This window comes from Schistosoma haematobium, chromosome 4 (genome assembly GCF_000699445.3).
Source record: "Schistosoma haematobium chromosome 4, whole genome shotgun sequence".
Classification (NCBI taxonomy): Eukaryota; Metazoa; Platyhelminthes; class Trematoda; order Strigeidida; family Schistosomatidae; genus Schistosoma; species Schistosoma haematobium.
This window is the reverse complement of record NC_067199.1, coordinates 9,158,148-9,183,096: the sequence shown is the minus strand read 5'-3', so window position 1 is coordinate 9,183,096 and position 24,949 is coordinate 9,158,148. Positions and strand designations below refer to the sequence as shown.

General features: G+C 34.3%; 1 protein-coding gene across 1 annotated transcript; it reads left to right on the top strand.

Annotated features, from left to right (window-relative positions):
- Positions 1-324: 324 nt before the first annotated feature.
- Positions 325-10,243, top strand: SIRT5 (NAD-dependent protein deacylase sirtuin-5, mitochondrial). Its single transcript, XM_051215590.1, has 7 exons — positions 325-1,536; positions 3,233-3,279; positions 3,323-3,490; positions 3,532-3,757; positions 6,443-6,530; positions 7,130-7,438; positions 9,060-10,243. Exons 2-7 carry the CDS (start codon positions 3,238-3,240, stop codon positions 9,124-9,126), a joined length of 900 nt encoding a protein of 299 aa, XP_051066122.1. The 5' UTR covers positions 325-1,536; positions 3,233-3,237; the 3' UTR covers positions 9,127-10,243.
- The last annotated feature ends 14,706 nt before the right edge of the window (positions 10,244-24,949 follow it).

The window sequence follows — 24,949 nt, the reverse complement described above, 5'->3', positions numbered from 1 at the left end:
GATCGCTTAAAAGCAGCGTATTTAGAAAGAAATCCTATCTACGTGGATTTTCCTTCGGTACAATCGAACGACACGACTCCGACACTTATAATACCTCATCCGACAACCAACACACACGATGATACTTCGACAGTATCCGAAAATAAACTTAAAACGACGCGTTCTGGAAGAAGGGTGAGATTTCCAGAACATTTAAACGACTATTGCACGTAAGGCACTTCTCGAAATTTTATATTTTTTTTTAAAAAAAAACAATTTTAATATGCTTATATATTTTTATTTCTATTTAAAAAAAACAAAACAAAAAAAACAATTTTTTTAACGCTATTACGTGTTCATGAGTTTATTTTCCATTTTTTTCCGCCGACATTGTGCTTTTACGCACATACGAGTGTATTTTCGACATGCACTTACATTTTCTTTTTTCTTTTCCAGGACGGCTGGAAAAGAACGATGACGTTTATGAGGATCCGAAATTTTCATTGTACATTTTCTTTTTTTACTATGTTGTACCTCCGTCCCATATAGTAAGGAAAGACGACCAGACGCTGCTAAATTTAGTAAGCTATCAGAAGAGTGTTTACCAACGACAAACTCGTTGGGTTTAAACTTCTGGCTGGCCACGTCTTAGGGTCGTCACTGCCCCACTAGGGGGGGAGTGATCTGTAGCGGTAAATAAATCCCCAAAATAAATAGCATTAAGTTTTCGACATTGGATGCTGACCATATGTTTTAGTGGACTCATCTAGCTGAAGGCGCTCGGTCAGGCATCCGCACCAGATCACGTGTGGTAACGCCGTGCTCAACATCAACCGCAATCGCTAGCCAGATTAGATCAGAGAATTCCGATATATTGGTCATCGCCAAATATACTCTTCCGATCTCCTCGACTCTGTCTTTTGATTTCTCTTGGTGGGAACGAAATATATTAGAAGGTGTTACTGGTAGAAGCGTTGTCAAACACTGAATACCTGTGACATCAACAATCTCTATTACTAAGGTTTGCTAATATTAGCAAATTTACAATTTGATGATTCATGAATAATTTTCTCCGCTACGTGACACATATCTGGACGTGGCTGATATCAGTGGGGACGTATCTTACTGATAGGACCCATTAATAGGTTATATTACCTTATGTACTTCTTTCCAACAAGTCTCAAAATTGTCCCAATTGGTAAATCGTCTAAACAACATAATATCATCGAACATTCATCCTGTATCATGCATCATTACGATGGCACCACTTTCGTTACTTGAAGGTTGGGCTTTATCAGACACAATGTGGCTAAACGCAATTCAAATCTAAAAATATCTTGATTTGACCGCTTCTGCAAAACCCTACGAATTGTCGAAGTTGCGCACCAATCGTTTTACGGTGGTTTGACCTTCAAGCCTTCAGTAACCTTCAGTGGATGGTACTTTTGAAGGGTTGTCAAAAAACCAAGACAGCATACCATCCAACGGGTCGCTTCGTGTTATCCGTGTACAGAATCTCCGCTTTCACTTCAGTTCTGGAGGGTCGTAAAAACTGAGGTGAGGTGGTTTTAAATAGGTATCTTCTGAATTGTCTCGTAAAATTGATGTAGATGATGGTTTAAAAGTATTTCAGTGACAATAATATCCTCGCCCAGTGAAGTAGAGAAAATTGAAGTCCTGTAAGGCAGACGTACTGGCCGGAACTCCATGATAACTCATCTTTTGTCTGATACAATGGTATTTTAGTTAGTAAGTCACTCACCAATCAATTAACATCTGATTGTCAAGCCTAATTTCCGACATTGTATTGCCTCCCCCACAAAATGATGTGTGGTACTTTTGTGAGTTGGATAAGACGGTGGTACCATTGACTTGTCGCGTATTCTTTTATTCCCTTGTGACTTGTTTTTGTTTCTTTTACGAACTGCAACCCCCTATTGACGTTAGATAATTAATGTTAAATACTCTTCATGTACTCCGTGCCTCGGTTTGATTCATTACAATGCCAGTACTTGAAAACATTAATGCTTCTCGCGATATTGTTTACTACGTGTATGTGTGTGTGGGAGTTAAGCATAACAAAGGTGTTAAATTGGCAGTGAAGACGGTCAAACGTTGGAATATAACGATATGAAGTAATAAATGGGAATAAGCAATGTTAGTGTACAGTTTAAGTAATAAATAAGTCATATAACATGATTACGTCGTAAATCACTATATTCGTGCTAACATTTTCAACAGGATTAAAGGTATCAAGTAGTTATCAAAAATGGTATTTTTCTTATTACGTTTCGCAAAGTGATAATTATTTACACAGGATTTCTCCTCGTTTTTGGAGGAACGAAAATTTTGGTAGTTTAATTTATCTTTACCTTGAAGTCTGGTGATTGTCCCTGTAAAGTAAATAAGGTTAGTCACTGACTTTCATCTCAAATACACATTAATTTCTTCGACCAGTATTAGTGGCTTAGCATATATCTAATTCGCGTATACATTCAATCATTAGAAAGTTTGTGAATCACTGAAATCTTTGTGCTGTTTGTTTATTTACTAAGCCAGTCAGTCTACTTTTTAACTAATGACGTTCCCAATTATAGTTTTCTCTATATTTTTCGTTCTTGTAAGTTTCTAGTTTTCAACTACTTGAATAGGTCACAAATATATTTTTTCGTAGTCAGTCATTACTTACCGTTTGTAAGGTTAATGTTATAAATTTATTTCAACCGCTGAAAACTTTATCACACGAATGAGGTTACGAAAGATTCTCTGGTGTGTATAATCTTAGTGTAAAATTTTAAGTTATAATTCAAGGCTTATAAAGTGACTACGTAAATTATCCAATCAAATATCTATATATCATTTTGAGGGAGATTACCGTTTCCAAAATAATAAAATAGTTTTTACTGCTATAATATAGGCAAGGTACTCAAACAGCTAGCCGATTGCACTATTTCAGTGTAAGTACCCTAGTTATATACCATTAGTTAAGCCTATGAGAATAAGTTGTAACTGAACTTCTAAGCCAATAAACTACTATGTTTCTCACCCAAACTCGAGATAGTGATGATACTAATATCAATTTTCCGATCTATAAGTTATTGTTCGTCAGTTTATTACCATTTAACATAAGTTTTTACATATATTTATTTAAGTCTCTGGATGTAATACCTGACAATCATTTTTTGTTTGTAAGCTAGTTTTAAAATACATATTCAATAGTTTTGCTTTTTCTACGACCATTTCAAACTTTTAGATTCAATGAACCATCTAATTTGTCGTTTTTGGATGAAGAAAATTTCTGTGTGGTTTCGAGTTTCCAACTTTATTAAAAATTCTCTCCTAGGGAATTAATTTGCAGTTCTCTAAACGCTATTCAGATGTCAGTGACTTTAGAAGTGTACTTTCTAAGTCACACAATGTTCTGGTATTGACTGGTGCTGGTATAAGTGCTGAAAGTCATGTTCCAACCTTTAGAGGATCAGGTGGATTATGGAGGAATTTTTCTTCCCAGGTGATTTCTTTAAAAATAATTGTGAAAAAAGCTATTTGAAGGATCTTGCTACACCCGATGCATTTCATTCAAATCCTGGTTTGGTTTGGGAGTTTTATCATTACCGTCGTGAAGTCGTCCGTTGTAGATGTCCTAATGCTGGACATATAGCTCTTGCCCATGCAGAGAAACAATACACTGAATGTGGTCGCTCATTCTTTGTCATTACACAGAATGTGGATGGCCTTCATGCCAAAGCAGGGAGTGTTAATGTATTGGAATTGCACGGTATGTCCAAGCGCATAAATGGTAGTTTCTCATCAGAATGTTTCTTGAGTTGCTACCATTGTTTACACCTTATTAAAGAATACGTGGCTATTGTAGACTTTCTTACAGAAATTCACTTGCAGTATTATACTAATTTAAAAATTCCAGAGAAGTATAGTATTTACATATTGTTCACCAAACGTTAACGTGGCTGAAAAATAAATGTATCTAATACGAAACAACCGTAACTCAAACATTACACTTTATTCAAATGTACAATGAAGCTTACGAAGAATCCCATGGTGATTGGTTGACAATATCTTCCAGATTCATGAATTCATTTATTTTGATTTAATCTGTATGTGTATATGTTTAATTTGTAAGATTGATGGTTGGGAATTAGACAATATCGTTGACAGAAAAGGACATTCATTCATTTTCTATATTCCAACTAATCTTCGATATGGTATTCACCTTTTTTTCAAACAACTGATATTTTTCTGTTTAAATTCACTGAGTCTCATCATTTGATTTTTTCATCTTTGTGTGATATTAAGAGATATGGCAATGTGAGATAATACATTATTGAGATATCTTTCACCTCTCTCAGGAGCAACAATGCCAGGATGTTTGGGATGCGTTTCTCCCCCTCTAGATGCAACTCGTTGCTTCAGAACTGGTCTGCGTCAACACCTGAACTAAGGATATGGAGTGAAGTAGTCGACCGCGTCGACAACTTCATTTATCTTGGAAGTCTGATCAGCCCTAATGGGTTTGTGTCTGACGAAATCTCTGTACGGATTCAGAAAGCTCGTTTGGCACTTGCCAAACTGCGCAGCAGTTCGTTCTGTTCTACTTCACGGCTGCGAAACGTGGCCATTGAGAGTAGAAGATACTCGTAAGCTACTAGTATTTGACTAGAGATGTCTTAGAAATATTGCTGACATCTGCTGGAATCACCGGGTAAATAATAGTGAGGTTAGACGCAGGGTATTAGGGGATGATGACAAACCATTTGATGAGGTTGTAAATCGTCATGGACAGATATCGTTGGGCCACGTGTTACGTATGCCGGAACATTAATTACCACGGTGAGCAATGCTAAATAATGTTGGAGATGGTTGGAAGAAAGTTAAAGGCAGCCAAACCAAAACGTTGAACCAGTCCATAAAGTCACTGGCTTCTGGCCTGAGCCATGTTGGTAGATGGAGACTACCTGGTTGTGGTCCGTAGGACAATCGTAAGTAGTGGTTGGAGACATTGGGTGACATGGTTCACAGTCGATCACAATGGCGTAGGTGTATACACCCATTGTCTTCCCTTAAACTGTGAGATCAAAATTACTTTATGCCTTTACTTCTACGAACTAATTCTTTCTTCCTGTATTGTATCCTTATATAGAATTTTTGTTTCATATATTACTACCAATGAAGTAACTACTTTTATTAATTTGGTGTTCATCGTGTTGTGCTAATGAGGTGTGGCAACTTGGACCGATGCATATATGTGCTTAGTCCTACGTTGTAGCTGACTGACTGGCTGACTTCTCTGTTTCATCAATACAAGTGTAGCTCCTTAATTAATATCCTAACCTATAACATATTATACTATAGATTTTTCAGTCGAACTTCCTTTTAATTCACAAATAAATGTTGTGGTTGTAATACATTTAGTAATGGTCGCTTGGAGTTTTATGTACACTAATATCTTTTCATAACCGTTTCATCACCATTTAGACAAACTAGTCGATGCTATTACCTCAAAAAGTGAAATGTTCTAGGTCCTATAAATATTTAAACAACGATTCTATTGATCCTGAATAATTCTTGCGTACATGTTTACAGACAGTCATTTTATCGTCAGTATTACTAACGTCATTGCATCATCGAATTTGAGTAACATTATGGGTAAACTAAAAAGTCAGTCATGGCCAACTCTGTCCGAAACGTTCTTCTGACAGTGTTTAGATCTTTCATTGAGCTTTGATGTTCAGTTCTCAAAGTCATTGTGTACGTTTGTATATGCAATAGGTCTGTGCGTGATTAATCTTTAGTATGATGAACTTTGTAGTCAGCATCTGATCTGCTTCAGTTTGGGCACCCGGGCAGTATCCCTCAAATAAATCGAATAATTTATGTGGCGCATATATATTTGGTGCCTCCTTTTGCTTTAAATACCCTGGTAGTAAGGTAAGAAGACATAAACGTAGAGTTAACACAAAATTATTAGTAACAATTAAGTCTGGTGGCTACTCAACATCAAAATGACCCAACTTCAATGGTCGCCATTTTAAAATCTCAAGTTTCATACCTTAAAGTTTATGCCTTACTCAACAAAATTGGCGTTTGTTTACTACTCATTTCCGTTACTAGGTTTTTTTAAATATATTAGCAGTTGAAGAAATGAAATACCCGTCTTCTAACCAAGTTTGATGGTGGCTTATGTGAAGCGAATTAATTTAGTCGTATCATATTAATGTTACCAGCTGACTTTAAATTCACAAAGTTGAAAGAATTCTGCTGTCTGTGTAGCATGTTCTGTTTGTTATAATCTAGTTGGATAAAAATATTTTTAATTGGCTCTTTCAGCATTTATAATCTATGTTTTGGGATACTTTTGTGTTGATCCTTTAAAGGAAAACTATATACTTAAGTTACATAATATGAAAGATTTCATTTTTGTATAAAACTTGTCTTTTATTAACAGGAAACCTTTATAAAACACGATGTTTAAAGTGCAGTGACATTCGAGTGAATTTTGACAGTCCGATATGTGCAGCATTACTTGGTCGCGGGTAAGTAATTGATTTTTTAATTATTTTTATCATATTGACTATGATTTGAAAATGTTTCTTTTACAAATGATCTTCACAGTTAATGCATACTGTATAATTGGTATCTCAGTTAATACATTTGACAGTGTATTTAGTTATGCAAAAGGATACAAATTTGTAAAATACTCGGTTCATAGTTTTAGATATGTGACAGACTATATCAGTGAGCATATGCACACGCATATATTTCAATGGAAGTGAGTAATTCGTTTGAATGTTTGTAGTTTTCGATACAGTGCAATTTAACTTTATCTAATATCTAGTTATTGGTTGGTAAATGTTTCGATCTTTACTAATAGAGTTCGAATTTCAATTGTAAATCAGTCCGTTTAGTTTAGTGTGAGAAAATCGAATGTACTGTTAAAATCGCTAGCATAAAACTGTTCAAATTACATTAGTATATATGTAATTCATAGAGTTCTTCAAATATATCTTTTCGTCAAAGTTTAATTATGAAAGTCTCATTATCGTTCAATTACTGTTATAAAATTGGTTGTTATAACATTGGTTGTTTCCAACTTCTATGAAACTATGTAAACGTGAATTCCCTTCACTTTCAGTTCACCAATCGTTGAGATTATTCCATACAAGCCAATTCCTGCATCTCAGTTACCACGTTGTCAAAATCTTATTAACAGTAATATATGTGGTGGACTGCTACGACCACATGTTGCTTGGTTTGGAGAAAATCTTGAACCACATATCCTTTCTAAAGCTGATGAAATAGTTCAGAAAGCTGATGTTTGTCTGGTTGTTGGTACTAGTTCTGTTGTTTATCCCGCTGCAAGTTTTGCTCCATCTTTAGCCAACCGTGGAATTCCTGTCGCTGAAATCAATGTAGAAGTTACTCCAGCCACTCATTTATTACAGTTAGTGTTTTATCAATATTCCTTTTCTTTAACAATAATTATGGTGTTAGATTTTGTTATATAATTACTTATAAATGTTAGAATTTGTTTCACTTTGACGTTTTATTTTATCATCATAAATTATTGTCATTTTAATCCATACACATCCCGTTAATTTCTACACTGTCCCACATTGTTAGTTAAAAAGAATGTTGTCCAGTGAAGTCATGTACAATTAATAAGAAGCTAGTGGGAACAAAATCCACATAATTTAATGATAAGATATTAGTTTACAAAAGTCAATTAATGAACAAAGTGACAAAACTATAACATATGTGTTCTATTGTTTGACTGTTATTCTACAATGACGTAACAAACATGAATTTTGGAAAGTAATAATTGCCGAAAAAACCCATTTAGTTTAATGATACCATATGTTATGCTCTCCTCTTTGTATCATAAAACCAAACGGTGTTTTCAGCTTTCGTAATTGCTGCTCTTCAGTATTTTAGTCTTCGCTAGATAATGTGTTGGCGTTCAAAGCAATAGATACTGGGTCCCAATCTCAGTATAAATTTTAACACGAGGGTGCTAGTTCATCTTAACTGATAATTGTCATGTAAGAGGAATTTAATTGTTAGCCTCTCAAAGATAATTGTTTTCATGGGAACGTTATAGTATTCCACTTGTTTCTCAATTTTCACTAGCCGTAATTAACTTTCTTATTAAGCGCATATTAATAACGATTTCATATGTTACTACCAGCATAGGGTTTTGGAGATTGTTGAGTTTATTATCACATATGCGCCACACAAATCTCATTCGATATGTGTGAGGGTTGTGATAGTACCCGGGTGCCCAAACAGAAACAGGTGGTTTTTTAGGGGGCCACACCTCGAGCCTTCGACCTGAAGGTCTGATCCACAAGGCAGTGGAGCATCGTAAGGAGATGCAGTCCCATAGAAGCCGGTGACCAACAATTAGTTCATACGCCATCTGTTCCCGCAGGATACTGGAGCCCATGTGCACCATCAGTTTGGAATCCGGTTAAAGCGCCGGCCCCCAAATGCCCTGGTACGGCCGAGAGTGGGGAGAGTTCGCTCTCCCTCTCGAAATGCTCTCACATGGCCACGCGTATATAACCTCTGCCAGGGAAGTCCTACTCACTGCCTTCTCGTGGCTGGGGTGTTGTTTACGAAATTGAGAGGACGAAAAGCGATTGTTGAGTTTAGAATGATATCATGAATAGATCAATGTTGAAGACCTGAAAGCACTAGGCGGGAGTTTTGTCCTAGTATGTGACCCCTCAGCAGTGTCAATCCACGACCCCGCACGCGGGACTCGGATCCAGAACCTTTGGTGTTGACGTCAGACATTAACACCGTTGTGTCCCGGTTCAGTGGTCTAGAGGTTAAGCGTTCGCACGCAAGACCGATTATCCTGGATTCGAGTCCTATATGTGGGATCGTGGATGCGCACTTCTGAGGAGTCCTATACTAGGACGAGACGGCCGTCCAGTGCTCTCAGGTTTTCAATGGTGTTCTAACATTGATGCATTCATGATATTAATTTAATCGTTAGAAGTACTTATTAACAAGTTATTCTTTCCTTCTCTCAACATTACATCATTATTCTATTTCAGATACCATTTTCAAGGAAAATCTGGTGATATTCTACCGAAACTATTTGATTCCTTAGCCTTAACTTAGTCGATATGATAATTAAATAATGCTATTTTTTGTATGTATCTACCTTCAACTTCATTTATCTGTTTTGTAATGTTTGTTTACGTTGAATCTTTTGTATAGTCTATTCTAATTACACTTTCTATTGAGATATCAGTTGGACAAAAAGAAAGAAATCAGCATATCATAAGATTATTTTATTGTGCTTTCTTTTCAGAGAAGTTCTCACCAATGTAGCTGTTATTTTTGTCTATTTCAAACAGATTATATTTTTGTTTTGTTCCCAGAAGTCATTTATGAAAGAGAACTATACTTTTATCGGGAGGGGGCTTCCTATTCCTTTTTCTTAAGCCGAGATTTTCAGCTTCATTTTCTTTTTGTGCTGTAAAGCAAGATGTCACCTGGCCCCTTCCTAAACGGTAATATTTCAGTCGCAATTTCATTTATTTGTTTGAACACTTAAGTATTGGTACAAAGAGGAACCGATTACATATGCATCACACAAGTCACTTGGTTTGTGTGTGGTCTATGATTCTGCATGATTGCCCAGGTTGAAGCAGGTGGTTCTTTTAGGGGGGGCACCCGGAGCGTTTGATCCACAAGGCAGTGAAGCAACGTCAGGAGATGCAGTCCCATGGTAGTCGGTGACCAATAATTGGTTCATACGCCATTTCTTTCCTTAGGATCCTGAAGTCCATGTACACGATTGATCTAGAATCAGGGTTTCCCAACTCCACTAGGTGGACTCTCCGTGTTTACCAACTGAGTTAAAGCACCGGACATTTCACTTTTCGTCCTCTCAATTTCGTAAACAATACCCCCGCTACGAGAAGGTAGTGAGTAGGACTTCCGTGGCAGTGACTATACTTGTGGCTATGTGAGAGTATGTCGAGAGGGAGAGCTGACTCTCCCCACCCTCGGTCTTACCTGGGGGAACTTGCTAGCCTTCTACTGTTTATTTTTCGATAGAATAAAGTTGTTAGCGAGCATAGTCTACGTTTGAAGAGAGTACCATAAGCCGTAACGGTAGTCATGGATAAGTTACTAGGATACAGGTAGTGATTGGTTATCTGAAATAAAACCGTATATTTTATTGTTCTTGTCATCAACCGAGCGATGACGAAATCAAAATTCTGTAAAAGGATTTCTTTTTAAACTAAGTTGTTTTGAACATGTACATTTTTCATAAATTGTAGTAATTGATAAGCTACTTTCCGTAGGGAAATGTAAGCAATTGATAGTCGTATAAGTTTATCAGGCATTAGTAATCAGTGCCATGTGTGTGTAGTCTTTAGTGCGGATTGAATTTTGTTGGTCAATTTGCAAAGTAGCCACTAGTCTAGAAAATATGTAGCTTTCATATCAGGTAGTTAAAGGTAGCCGAAAAATTGACACTCGAGTTTTGAATGACTCAATGCTAACGTCTTGGATACAAGCTTGATGGCCTCTTTCGACCTTCAGTGCGAGCATCTATCCTCTCGAGATTTCAGGTAAACCTTACTGACGAGAGTAAACTAGCAGGAAACTTAGCTCTAGAGTTTCTTACCAGCTAACTCTAGCCACCTCTCAGTCGATAATCATTATAATAACCAGTAAAGTATAAACAACAACAAAATATGTTGATTCACACCATTTCTATAGATAAAGAATCGATGTCAAATTCATAAATCTGTTAACTAGAGATATTCACTAGATGATTTATTCCCTTACTTAACACTGATGTTACTAGAAATACCATGTAAGTTGACACTAGAAACACTTCACAGTTAAAACAACAAATTTTGGAAAGGGAATGGCGTGATTTATAAGCGTGTTAAAGGTAGATATCGAGCCAAATTCGTCCACCTAAATATTATGATTATGAATAGGCTTTCTCTTTCATGAGGTCCTATTGGACGAACGAATTGTATAAGGATTGAATCGTTTTCCTTAATAGCACTCATTAGGTTCCAGTCTCGAACCCCACTCCACCCCTTTATTTCTAACAGGCGATAATCACTAGTCTTTACATAAAGTTTTGAGAAAAATGTAATACGCAATATTTTGTATCGAATGAATGAATTACATTAAGTTTCAAATTAATCAAAACACATGACATTCAAATACTCGTTTAGTATAGAAATAACTTCAGCTGCTCTGTTGCCCATGTGATTGTGTGATCTGACTCATTCAGTGACTATCATTATACGTCATGTCATGGAATGAAGAAGTAACACAATAACTACTTAAAAGTAGTTCACATTTTAGAGGTAAATTTTATGTGGCCTAATTAAAAGGTATTATTCACTTGGTATTGTTTGGCTTGTATCTTCCCATTGAGGTCCAAGACTGCAATTGATCAGTCTGTTATTGGCATATGTGTATACTGTGCGTATGCCTCGATATTACCTTAATTCACAAGCTATTTGTAAGCAATGATGGATAGTGGCATACGCACAGTATACACATATGCCAATAACAGACTGATCAATTGCAGTCTTAGACCTCAATGGGACGATACAAGCCAAACAATACCAAGTGAATCCAAATTCACCCCATTGCACAAGCAAGTGGCTATCAGGACTTAGTAGCTGAGTGGATAACGCGATGGTGTTTGAAGCGGACTGTACTGTGTTCGAGTCCCAGAGTGAACATCAACTCTGAGATGCAGGTACGTCCAGCTGACGAGTCCCAAGCAGGACGAAACACGCGACCTGGATTCCACTGATAGCCACTATCCACATTGCTTACAAAACGTATTATTGTATTTTGGCGATCAAGTTGTATTTTGAAAGCTATCAGACAAATTAAGGTGGATTATATAGTTGTTCTCATTTAGTGAAGGACGGCTTTCTTAAACCTGGAATTTTTGACATTTACTTACTTCTAAACCTATATGGAATGAATCCTAGTTGCTCACTACAATAAAATATTTAATTTTTTCGTAGTCAATGTATAGAAGATTACTAATAACTTAATGTTGCAAAATAGGTGAACCTAGAATTCCACGTAATGCGGAATAGTATAAAATATATCCAATATGTGGAATTTACTGATTCCAAATTTATATAAAAAATCATCTTGAAATGATTTTTGTGTAGATTCGTAAAAAATTATTCATTCGACTTACAAATTCTGATATGTTTTGCTTTGTTTTTCATGCTCTAGTTCAATTAGACTGTTAATACTCATACATCTATTGTGGTAAATATCTACGTTAATCATAAATGATCTAAGAGAAACTGTTCCAATTTATACTTAAGTGTAAACCAAATGTACCTCAATTTTTCATTCTAGTAAAAATTCCTCATTTATTCCATTTTAATCACTAATATTTTTCAATACACGGTGGGAGAAAACAACTAGCAGAGTAATTCAACGAAATAAGAAGAAAATAACTGCGTGGATAGAAGAAAGATTTAGATGGTAGTTGGAGGTAGTCAACAGGAAACCCTGGACCCGGGTTTCGTGCTACTTGGCACTCGTCAGCAAGGTGTACCCGCAATCTTGAGGGAACTGGTGCTCCCTGGCGGACTCGATCTCGTGTCACCCAGCTTCACAGTCAGAGACGTTACCACTGAGCTATCCGAGCCGTGACTAATCTCCTGTAGGACTGAGATGTAATCACAATTGATTGATCACTGGGTGGTGATCAATGTCATGCTTGTCTAGTCCTTATTAGTGCGTCTCTGACTGTGAAGCTGGGTGACACTAGAGCACCAGTTCCCTCAAGATTACAGGTACACCTTGCTGACGAGTGCCCAGTAGCACGAAACCCGGGTCCAGGGTTTCCTGTTGACTACCTCCAACTACCATCTACAACTCAATACATAGTGCCCTCAATGTCGAGTCACCTAGACTGGTGGCCACATTGCAACATGATCGATAGCATTCGATCTGCACTAATAAGGACTAGACAAGCATGACATTGATCACCACCCAGTGATCAATCAATTGTGATAAAAGAACGATACATACTGAGATTTGTCAGTAAGTCTCGTATCTCTGTATAATAATAATAATAAATTATATTCCGAAACTAATAATTACAGAATTCACACCAGTTCACAGGTATGATCAATTTGATATAAATAGTAACATTAGATGTACAGAGCAAACATGTGGTAGAAGAAAGTTTTAAGTATGCTAGATCAGTAATTCTTTAGGTAGTACATGTATTACAGCGATCCAATGCATCAGCCGGGGATTTTTTAATATTTCTTAAGTGGACAGCCTGTTGATTTATGAATGAAGTAATTAAGGTCATTTCGTGTGTCAGATCGAACTAATGACAATTATCTACAACTAGAGAAATTAAAACGAAAACAGAGGGCACGGAATTACCAAAATATATCAGTCAGGTCTACCAAAATGCATGTATCATAGTGATATACTGTTATTGTTATTCAAATTAGTTAAACTTGCTGGGAACGGTGTTAACATAAAATGACAGCAAGTAGGTGGTTTTACTTAGGGAATGCACTAATAAAAATGTCTAAAAATTTAAAGTTCCTATAATATCACTTGTGGAATCAGATACACTTACAGGTGCTAGCACATCCATTGCATTTTCAGTGGAGCAGTATGCATCGATGCAGCGAATAAATAATGGGAGTGATTTTATCGTACGGATAGATTGTGGTAGGTTATCCTAGAGTCAAGAAAATGTAAAGGTAAAGTAATTCATATATACATATATATCGAGAAGTATTTGATGAAACTAATTTTATTCTGCGTTTGAACAGCACAAATAATCGGTCTTATAAATAAAGTATATAGAGTCGTAAAATATTTTTCAGCATATAACGAATTAACCCAGGATATGTTTATGTTTTTCCTAACTAATAAGCATTGAAGTTGATTTTAAGAAGAAAAATGTTTTAGATCACATAATAAAAGATCAAGAAGATGATCTTCATTACATTGAAACGCTAGCCTGTGGTGTTTAAAGAGTTAATAATGTCCCATAGATTTGTTCATAGTTTCTTAGTATGATTTCTAATAAACTCACAGCATAAAATATTTTAGATGTATTTATGCATAATAACTGTACTTATATTTTATAGTTATGATATTCAGTTGACAATGATCTAGATTGTGTTAGGTTGTATGAAAAATAACAGAAGATCGTTTTCAGTCTATTTTCTTTGTCAGTCAACCTTTTGTAAAATACCTATTTTCAGCAGTCGGAGTACACCAGTTCTGTTCTTTCTTTTCAGTTTATTTGGATCCACATTTTGGTGCATAAAACAAAATGGAACGGTTTCAAGACTTCTGTTTGTGTCATTAATGAAAAACAAACTGTTTTTAATGCTTATAATGAGCGGTGGCTAGTGCTAAAGGTTTAAGCTGAGCTTGACTTAGTTCGGTTTTGGCAATTGAAAAGTATCACTAGTCTTCAAATATAGAATGTAGCTTGAAGCAATGTAAATCAATCTTTTTGGTAAACAAATTAGGTAGGATAACAACAATTTATCACCGAAAAATTAGGCCCCACTAGTACTGTAGTGTTTGAATTAACTAATGATTCTTTTGTACTTGTTGAATGCTTGAATTCGAATTCTAAATACAATACATTCGTTTGTGCTCATTTGGCACTTCTTGATTCAATCGCGTTATTTCTGGGATTCTTAGTTTATACTACAATTCAAATAATTCGAAATACATATAGGTATGATAGTTATACAAAAATGTGTAGTATCTGTAAACAAGAGGTTTCTTGAAAGTAGCTACAGATTCACACTTTCTCCTTAATCACTACATAAGTTTAGTTTATGTAAACCTATTTTTAAATATCTAGAGTTAACTTATGATGAAATAGGTAATTCTCAAATCTTGGCATAAATTTTGTAGAGCTTCTTGAATGCAATTCAAAGTGATTGGCAAAATTATCCGTTAGTTTTAAAACAATTAGTGATTAACGGATTGTTCTCACTAGCACTGTTAGCACTGGTTAATTAAGAATTGTTCAAAAATCATTGGAATATTATTCAAGATCTTGGAATACCACCTTGAGATCTATTTGTGTTTTATAATTACTAGATTACTAGGGTCCAAGTAAAAATTACCTACTGTTTTGGGAGACATTTGTATATTTTGATGGAGAAAGCGTCATGATGGGCAAGCACGTGACATATGGAGAAATACTGGAAAGGAGAAAAAAGTAGAGAACTTTCCGGTTTTTCTCTTCAAAATTTAAAAAAATTCATCTTGAACTAGCCAATACAGAGTGTAGGATTTTGTATTTATTGTTGGTAAACTTTATTTGACTGTTTGTCCGTTCCGTTTAAGAAAGAGACAACTTTTTCATTGGTATCAACTCATAATAAATAATTACCTTCAGTAACTGTCATCGTATACTTTATGATGAACTAAGCATTTAAAATTTGGATTCTTAATAAATAACAACGTTGTAATGATTTGGACAGGATGTACACGAGCCGTAAGAATGATTATTTTCAAACCGTCACATCAACAACAAGAAAATACAAACACTGGTAAATTTGTGAATTTTTTCACTATCAACAAAAGTATCCATTCACGACTTATCATTCTGATAAATATTTAAAAAAATATTTTAGTTATTTCTGGATATAACAATCCAGATCTGTCTTTATTGTATTCTAGATGCTTACAGACCATTAGTAGTAACGTAAGGAAAGCTGGGACAAAAGTAACCGTCTGCCAAGAACTCAGTAAACACAGATAATGTACTTATATTTAATGATGAAAAAATCGATAGCATTATTTATGGCATAAATGTAAGATAAAGACAATCTGACAACAGAAATTAAAAGTTGATAGTATGAAGCTTTGGATGTGTTACACTGAAGAAAAAACAACTGTTAAGTTCATTTCTTGATACATAAATATGTTTCTGCAAAACATTTCAACAAAAGTCCAAAGTATTCAGATGATACATAACCATTAGATAATGTGCCCCCAAATGCCTTGGTATGGCCGAGAGTGGGGAGAGTCCACTCTCCCTCTCCAAATGCTCTCACATAGCCACGCGTATATAGCCTCTGCCAGAGAAGACCTACTCACTGCCTTCTCGTGGTGGGGGTGTTGTTTACGAAATTGAGAGGACGAAAAGCGAATAACCGGCTTTTTAACGGAATTCCAAATCAATGGTGAACATGGGCTCCGGTATCCTGAGGGAACAAATGGCGTACGAACCAATCGTTGGTCACCGGCTACCATGGGACTGCATCTCCTTACGATGCTTCATTGCCTTGTGGGTCAGACGTTTAAGTCAAAGGCTCGGGTTGTGGTCCCTTAAGTAAACCACCTGTTTCGGTCTGGGCACCCAGGCAGTATCACAGCCCTCACACATATCGAATGAGATTTGTGTGACGCATATGTATTTAGTCAATCCTTGTACCAATATCTATGTGTTAAAATAAATAAATAAAATAAAATAATGTTCAGATATGGAAATTATTTCATATAGTTTACAAAATAACTAAATTTATAAAAGAACTCAAAAAGAAAAGAATATTAACGAAGAAATAGTTAAAAGATAAGTAGAACTAGTGAAACAACTGAACATGATATATATGGTTAGATGATTATTGAATTTATCCTTCAATTATATTATTGTATTGTTAAGTAATTTTCACTGGTTTCATCATTAACTTGTGTTTATCAATGAAAATTGGTTTATGTATTTACTATGCAGTTCTTCATTGTTAAATCCCTTTTGTTGTAATATGTCTGTGTTATATTAAAAAAAATTGTTCTTTATTAATCTTATTTGTTAAAATCGTTGGACATAAAATAATATCAGTAATTCCTGTAATATACTTTACTGGTTGCTTTTGGACAAGGATAATCTTTCTTTAAATGTACAAAAACGGTGAGACTATAATTTATGGACAATCCTTAAGCGACGCTAAAGAAATCTTGAGAATATCCACCTATATACTACAGCTAAATGATGATTATAAACCAGTGTGAGGAATTAAGATTAATATTTACAGTTGATGATTAGGGTTAGAAATCAGATATAGGGTTTACATCACGAACTGACATCAGCTATAATGCCAAAATTCTATTTAATCAAATGTATGAGTGAATTTTGCGCCAAAATTCAAGAACTGTTATCGTATATCTGATTGGTTCGTCCATAAATTATAGTTTTGCCACAAAAACATATATTTCCTGAAGATAATACAATAGTCGTTTATTGAATTGTGGTGTATACTACTTATGTCGACAGATATAAGTAGTTAGAGAAGGCTAAGAAAATCAAGTTGAACAGAAAACAGAGAGGGAATTAGAAAGGAATTGTGATTTGAAAGAATCTTACAGAATGTCAAGGAAAAATTATAGAATTTTGAAAATGAAGTATTCAACTCATGATTCTCATATTTTACCAAGAGACTGGTCGTCCATACCTGTGTTCTCGTTCATTACAGAATCAGTGATGCATTGTACTGTATATAATTAAGATATTGATGGGCATAACTGGCATTTAATGAAATACCTTATTTTCCGCATGATGTCTTTCCATGTTTGGTTATTATGAATATTCCCTTCTTAGTCGTAAATATTTCATTATAAGAATGAGTATGCACAAGTAGAAGAAATTTCAATGTTCATTCTTTGGAAATTCACAAGAACAGAGGATAAGATTACAGTCATGGTTTTTATTTACCAATTTACTTGTTTCTAATTCGTACTACTCATGTAATAGTAAGTTATTTAACATATAAGTTGGCTAAGAGTATATAATCAGTATATTTATAGATGATCTATATTTATAAATAATCCGAATGGCTCAAACTGTAAAACAATATGTATAATGACCCTAATCAGGTGACTAGTACAGTCTTGATCTGTCGTGTCTGTTCAGTTTATACGACAGACGTAATAAGCTGTTTTTTAGAAGTAGTAATTCACACGAAGTGGAAAGGCACTAAAACACGTTTTGTCTACTTCATTAGCGTTTTCATGAATTCCTTACATACTATAATCATGTTGAATGAGTGCTATTACTAGCGTTGATCAATTTTGTTTTATTGAAAATAGTAGAGTATGTAACTGTCATTACAAATAGAAACATGTAGTTACATGACGTAAACAGACTAAAACAGACTATTAGGTTAAGTTTCCCACTTTTTGAATAATATATTGTAGCGTATCGATACGATATGATTAGGTTTGTAACGATCTAAAAAAAAATTATGACCGATCGGTATTTCGTATAATTATACTTCAGATTATAAATCTTTTGTGGTTAAGTTAATGAATTAAAAATTAAGACACCAATGATGTATACTGACTAGTCACGTACATTTATCATTTATTCAATTACGTATTGGCCCATTGCATCATTATATACTCTGATCATTCATTCGTAGATTAAGTTAAGTATTCTTTGACTGTGAATTGTTAGGTTAACAAAAAACGATTGGCGGAAATTATTGGACTAAAAGTTCGTGCTTAATAGTACTCTTCAAAGTGATAGATCTGTAATTTTGAAAGTACCAATGTTCCTCTTGGAATTCAAATTGGGAAGAAGTATCTGATTATCTCTTCTGTGAAACGTAATGCCACAAGGTTTATTTCAGGGTTTAAGGTTAGGAATTAGGTATAGTATCGATTTGTCTATTATACACAATCTTAAGGAATAGCATTAGTTATTCGATGAGTTTTACACCTTCATTTATTCTGTGGTTTTAAAAATAATCGTTTATTATCATTTTAAACAGTATACAAATGTATTTTTGTTATAACTTGTGAACCTGTGTGCCCTGTTTATTGTATAACGCAAAGATACCGCCAATCAGAGAGCAGCGAATTATCGATCGAACCAGTGACGCATAAGACCCATACGAGCAACCTAGAGTCCTGATTGGTCCCGCTTTTCACCTAGCCCTGCCAGTTGAGTTCAGAACACCAATCTCAGCCTCTACGATATGGATTATTTATTTCAAGCATACTGGGTTTATATCTCAACCAGACAGACCACAACGTACCATAAAATATGAGACATTTGTACAAGAATTAGCCAAATGTGGCCGTGAATGAGGGAGATAATAATTAATAGACAGGCCATAACTCATGAATGGTAAATCGTATGATAATAGTCTATGGGTCAAATTAAAGCTTATAATAAGAGAAATATGAATATGCATAGTTTAGTTACTTAATAATTATACAATAGAAATATACGTTTAGTATTGGTCTATCAATAGATCCCAAAAGTTACCATTCATTATTCTTGTCGGGACATAACAATTTTCACTGCTCATTATACATGAAATTTAAATTTAGAATAAAAACTTGAAATCTATTCGCTCGACTCTGATTGGTTCATCCTTGAAATGTATTTTCACCTCAGCAACTGCATGATATTCAATTTTTGCCCATTTTTTAAGTAAACTCGAAATCTGATAACTTTTCGAAAATTATTGGACTACTTGATGAATAAATTTGTAAAATACATATTAAGCAACTTTTACGAATGGTTTTACAATTCATTTACAGTAGTTAACATAACGAGTAGTTGTTAACAATTAATAAATAAAGACTATTCATCTAAACATTGATCCCTGAATGTGTAGATTAAAATCTTCTGCTTTGGGCCAAATAAATCTACATCTATAAATTAACTTGCTTACATAGAGGTGGTTATATCAGTCACATACACCAAGTTCTTTCGATATGTATTATTGAGAATTATCGTAATAGCCCATCAAAATATAGTATTCACGTTAGTTGATATCTCGACTCGTGAAAATCTCATACATTCCAGTTAACTTACACTATCAGAACCTTCTTTCAAAGTCACCCCTAAAGTAAAATGAAGTGAGTCAAGGAGAAGTACCAGTTGAAAGTGTATACAAAACAGTAACTTCAGCAACCCACCGATTTACGCCTAAATTTTATGTTAAATCTGATGTCCTCTCTACATTGATTATAACTCCTTTCGTACTTTTCATATATAGTAATCATTTATTACTCCTAATTTTTTGTGGTAATAATGTTGATTACGCTCTAATCAATCAAAGGATGGATTAACTTCAACGTAATGCTCTTTATGTTACTGTCTAAAATGTGATATATAGTTCACGAAAGTAAAAGACAAGTAATTTACAGGCTTGTGTTCAGAGTTGCCTTCAAAGTATTGTTCAGACGTGCTGGAACCCAGGGCAAAACACAGGATACTTGGAAAAATAGACAAGATCATAGACGTGACTATAAACTTTCATTGAATGAGAAGGTAAGGTCATTCATTAAGGATGTCTGACTACCTACCCGAATGTTCAACGTAGGGTGAAAGGAGCAAGTTGACGAAAAGCTAAGGGTGGCCAGGTCAAGGTATAGAACCAGCTTGTACAGTCCCTGACTGTTAGTTTGCGTCATATCAGTATTTTCATATTTCGTAGTTGGGTCCCAAAAAATGTTCCGGATTAATGGTCTCGGATTTTGAGAGATATAGTGCGAATTCGGCAACAATGGCTCAGTTGCTTTCTTTCTATAACTTCTATCTATTATTCCTATGTTTGTATCACATGTTTAGATTTCCTCCGATTGCAGATGTTAATTTCCATTCTATATTTCTCATCTTGTTGATTATTTCACTCTGTACTGACGTGACCTATCAACCAATGTACACTTTTTCCAAGTCCTAGTTTAATATTTATTTTATTTATTTATTTTAACACATAGATATTGGTACAAGGATTGACTAAATACATATGCGTCACACAAATCTCATTCGATATGTGTGAGGGCTGTGATACTGCCTGGGTGCCCAGACCGAAACAGGTGGTTTACTTAAGGGACCACAACCCGAGCCTTTGACCTAAACGTCTGACCCACAAGGCAATGAAGCATCGTGAGGAGATGCAGTCCCATGGTAGCCGGTGACCAACGATTGGTTCGTACGCCATTTGTTCCCTCAGGATACCGGAGCCCATGTTCACCATTGATTTGGAATTCCGTTAAAAAGCCGGTTATTCGCTTTTCGTCCTCTCAATTTCGTAAACAACACCCCCACCACGAGAAGGCAGTGAGTAGGTCTTCTCTGGCAGAGGCTATATACGCGTGGCTATGTGAGAGCATTTGGAGAGGGAGAGTGGACTCTCCCCACTCTCGGCCATACCAGGGCATTTGGAGGCAGGTTAATAACGACTAATTGAGAATATTTAATCAAATAAATATCCATAAATCAATGACAAACTAGATGAATATTAGATAACTTAACATTCAATACTGATAATGAATTATCATTCTAAATCATTTGGTAAGTAAGTAAATAGTCAAAGAATGAAAATTACCTGCAAATAATTTAGTAAACTCTATTTCACTGTATTACATTACAATCTATGCAGCAAAATTAACAGGGAATCACGATCAAATATATACACATATATTTAAACTGAAGTCTTATCTTAAAGATTTGGCATTTGTCCAAATATGTGGTATACTACATCTGGTGTTGCTAATATTAGCTTAATAATGAAATATATAATATCTGTTTTCAAAGTTAACAGAGAAAATGCAGTTTACATGTCTATGTATTAAAAAAAGAAGAAAGTCAACATCTGTTTTTTAACTCATTCATCCTTAGTAAACACCAACGTTTGTATTTGATAAGGATTGAATCTTAATAGATTTTTTATAATGTAGATGAATAATTATTTAGATGATGGAGATGGTTTGTAGATCAAGAGGATCATGTTAGAGAGACTGAGTTCTCTAAGCTAAATGAATTAGTCTCTCAGCTTTTATTGTTATTTCTGAGTAAATAAATGTACTGTGTATGAAGAAACATCTCATCTCTTTGATTAATGAAGCTTATATACTGTAGGTAGCTACCTTTTTTCTCCATATAACCTATCTTCTATTAAAATACTTGTGGATGGTTGTACTTTACGAACGCCAGCTTACTCAATTCTAGTTTGTTCCGAAGAAAAATAAATGAAATTTTAACAAATTTAAATAGTAGTTCATCGAACCATCTTAATGTTCAAGTGCTATCAGTAGTCATAAATACAAAGAGAAACAGTGACCATTGATAGATTCAGATAAAGTCTAATGAACTATATTGAATTTCCTTTACTGTAGTGTAGATTGTATCTTGTTATCTTTTTTTCAGGCTTCTTATGTTTGTTTACCATAGAGAAATATCTTTCACTTAGCTTATTGTATTCAGTCATTAGATAGTCCGGTCACTAACTAGTAAGAGCCTTTGTGATGTAAATATATTAGCGTTCGTTTATATTGTTCATTTTTATTATCTCTCGTACATCTTGAACAAGATTCAACTATACAACCAAATACCTGGAAGATTTTCATTACGGTTAGAATTGATTATTTTTATTTGCCTTTGTGATTTTATCAGGTATAAAGCATGCACTCCACTCTCTACATTAACTCTTTCTGTACTTTGACGAAATGTTATATAGTTACTTTATAACTCCTGCTGTCAAAGCTGAATATTAAGAGTAGGGTTGACCCTATCGAAAACATATGTTTGTAGCAGAAAACATGTGAGGAACTGGATCATAACTTTGAAGAGTGTTAGCATGTCAATGGTAATTAATGTAATGAATATATATTTTAATATTTTACGATATTTTCAAATATCACTGATATTCATTTTTATAAAGCTCCTCAACAGTGATCTCCGAAGTATTCACCGGGTATCTGACCCAATTATTTGTGGTTTAGCAGCTTGTTTACCACTTTCAACTAAATTGTTAACCTATTTTAAGGTCTCCAAAGTTTGTATATACCACTGTACTGTTTTCTTTGATTATGATTACGTTTTAACAGATGGCATCAAAATTAGTCAGGTTTAAAATGAATTACATTCAAGAACATTGATAATTATTTGATACTTAACAAAGTATTAGTAGTATATACAAAAAGTCATTTCATTATTAAGAAAACGTTTTATATTTCATCATAACAGACTGGCTTAGATCTCATGAAAAACATTTTTTTTTAATTTTTACATATTAATGTTTAATATGCAGAAAAATAATGAATAACCATGGAACAACTATAATATACAACCATAAATCATTCGGTTTGTCTTTCATTGTTCCGAAAAAAGAAATATGTATAAGAAATAAAACCTTGTAAGTATTGAATATAATACTATTAACAAAGACCACACCTAAAGATAATAAAACTATTATAGATATGTTTCTAGAGCATCTGGCTTGTTCCAGTCGAATAGTGGAAATATATACACATATATATTTCAGATTGTATAAACCATAAAAGGAGGCCGTGTTTCATTTGCTTCCTTTAATTGATGCCAAACTGAAATCCGATCATTTCATGAGATCTTAAAATGTAATACTTTGATGACATGACATTACATTTTTTTTACTATTCCTTTTTAAGATTGATGCTTTTAAAGAGTAACTATAAGTGAAAATATCGTCTATAAAATAGTTACTATGGTTCTCAGTAAATGTATGTTATATTTTAACAAAATATACTCAAACTACAGTTTAATGCATTTTACGTTTTATAAAATCAATGTAGCTATGCTATGAAAATAAATGTAACTAAAAACATATACAATTAAAAAGAGAACGCCACTCCAATGCCTGGAAATATGACCTCCTTTTAAATAATTACCAATCATATTCGAATATTAGATTTCAAGTCTGTTGGCGGTATTTAGAAACAAGTTAAACATTTAAGTTTTATGCTACTTGGAACTTATTAGCAGGATATATCGACGTTCTTAGAGGAACTGATGTTACCTGAGGAGTTTTAAAGTATCTCACAATCAAGTAACAGTTCCTCATGCATTGATCTAATACCGTGTACCATTAGATTGTTGGTTTAACCGGTGATAGAGTTTTATTTCTTGTTAATTATATACTTAATGACATAATTTATTGAAATGACACTTAATTATTTTTTATATTTTTACTATTATCCATTAGGTTGAATGGGCATTGTGTTACAAATTAGCTTAAAGAAATTAGTTCAATAGTTCACACCTTTGTAAGCTATTCTAATTATTTCAATCCAACAACAATATTATAAATTAAGCAATGAAATTTCTTCAAAACTTGACATATTTCGAGTACTTATAGAAGAAATGTGTCTTCAAATAATCACTGAGTAATGACAAACAGTTTTGATATGAGATGGTGGAGTAGATTTGTAGCTCAGGTGGATGATTTTGATGGAGTTTTATTCGCTGAACTGGAGAAGTTTTGATATGATCAGAGAAGATAGGAAAATATTACTGAAACTAATTTATGCAGAAAAATGTGTTTGTAAATTTATAGAAACTTGAGTAATGCTTATTTTCAAATTCTCAACTTATAATCATACTGAAAGGGCTAACTTAATAGTGGTCATATGAGCTACTTTCGACATTACCCATGCAAAAAGTATAAAAAGATAATTTGCGTTTTGCATTACATGACGTTCCATGGGTCACAATGGGTTGATATCGTGAAGGATTAAAGATTTTGAATTTTATTGATTATAAAAGTCAATTAGCGATATTTTCATCAAATATTTACGAATACAGTTAAAACACAACTAAATTAGTTTACGTGTAGCCCATCCTCATTTATTTATGAACCATCAACAGAATTATGGGGTTTTTTAAAAGGTCTCTGTGAATGACTAGACCGCTCTATCAGGAAAGCTTCAAGTTTCTACGTACTATCCCCCAAAAAGCCATATTTGTCAGGAAAGAAACATTTGTCCGGTACCTGGTGGCTTCACTGGGTGTCGATTTGTAATTAATTTGTCATCAAAAGTGTTTATCGATCATACCAAATTCACTTATGAAATCGTATGGTGGGATACGTTTGAAGTCAACCTTCTCTTAGTAATGTTTCTGACTTTAGGAAATAAGCAGTAATGAAGG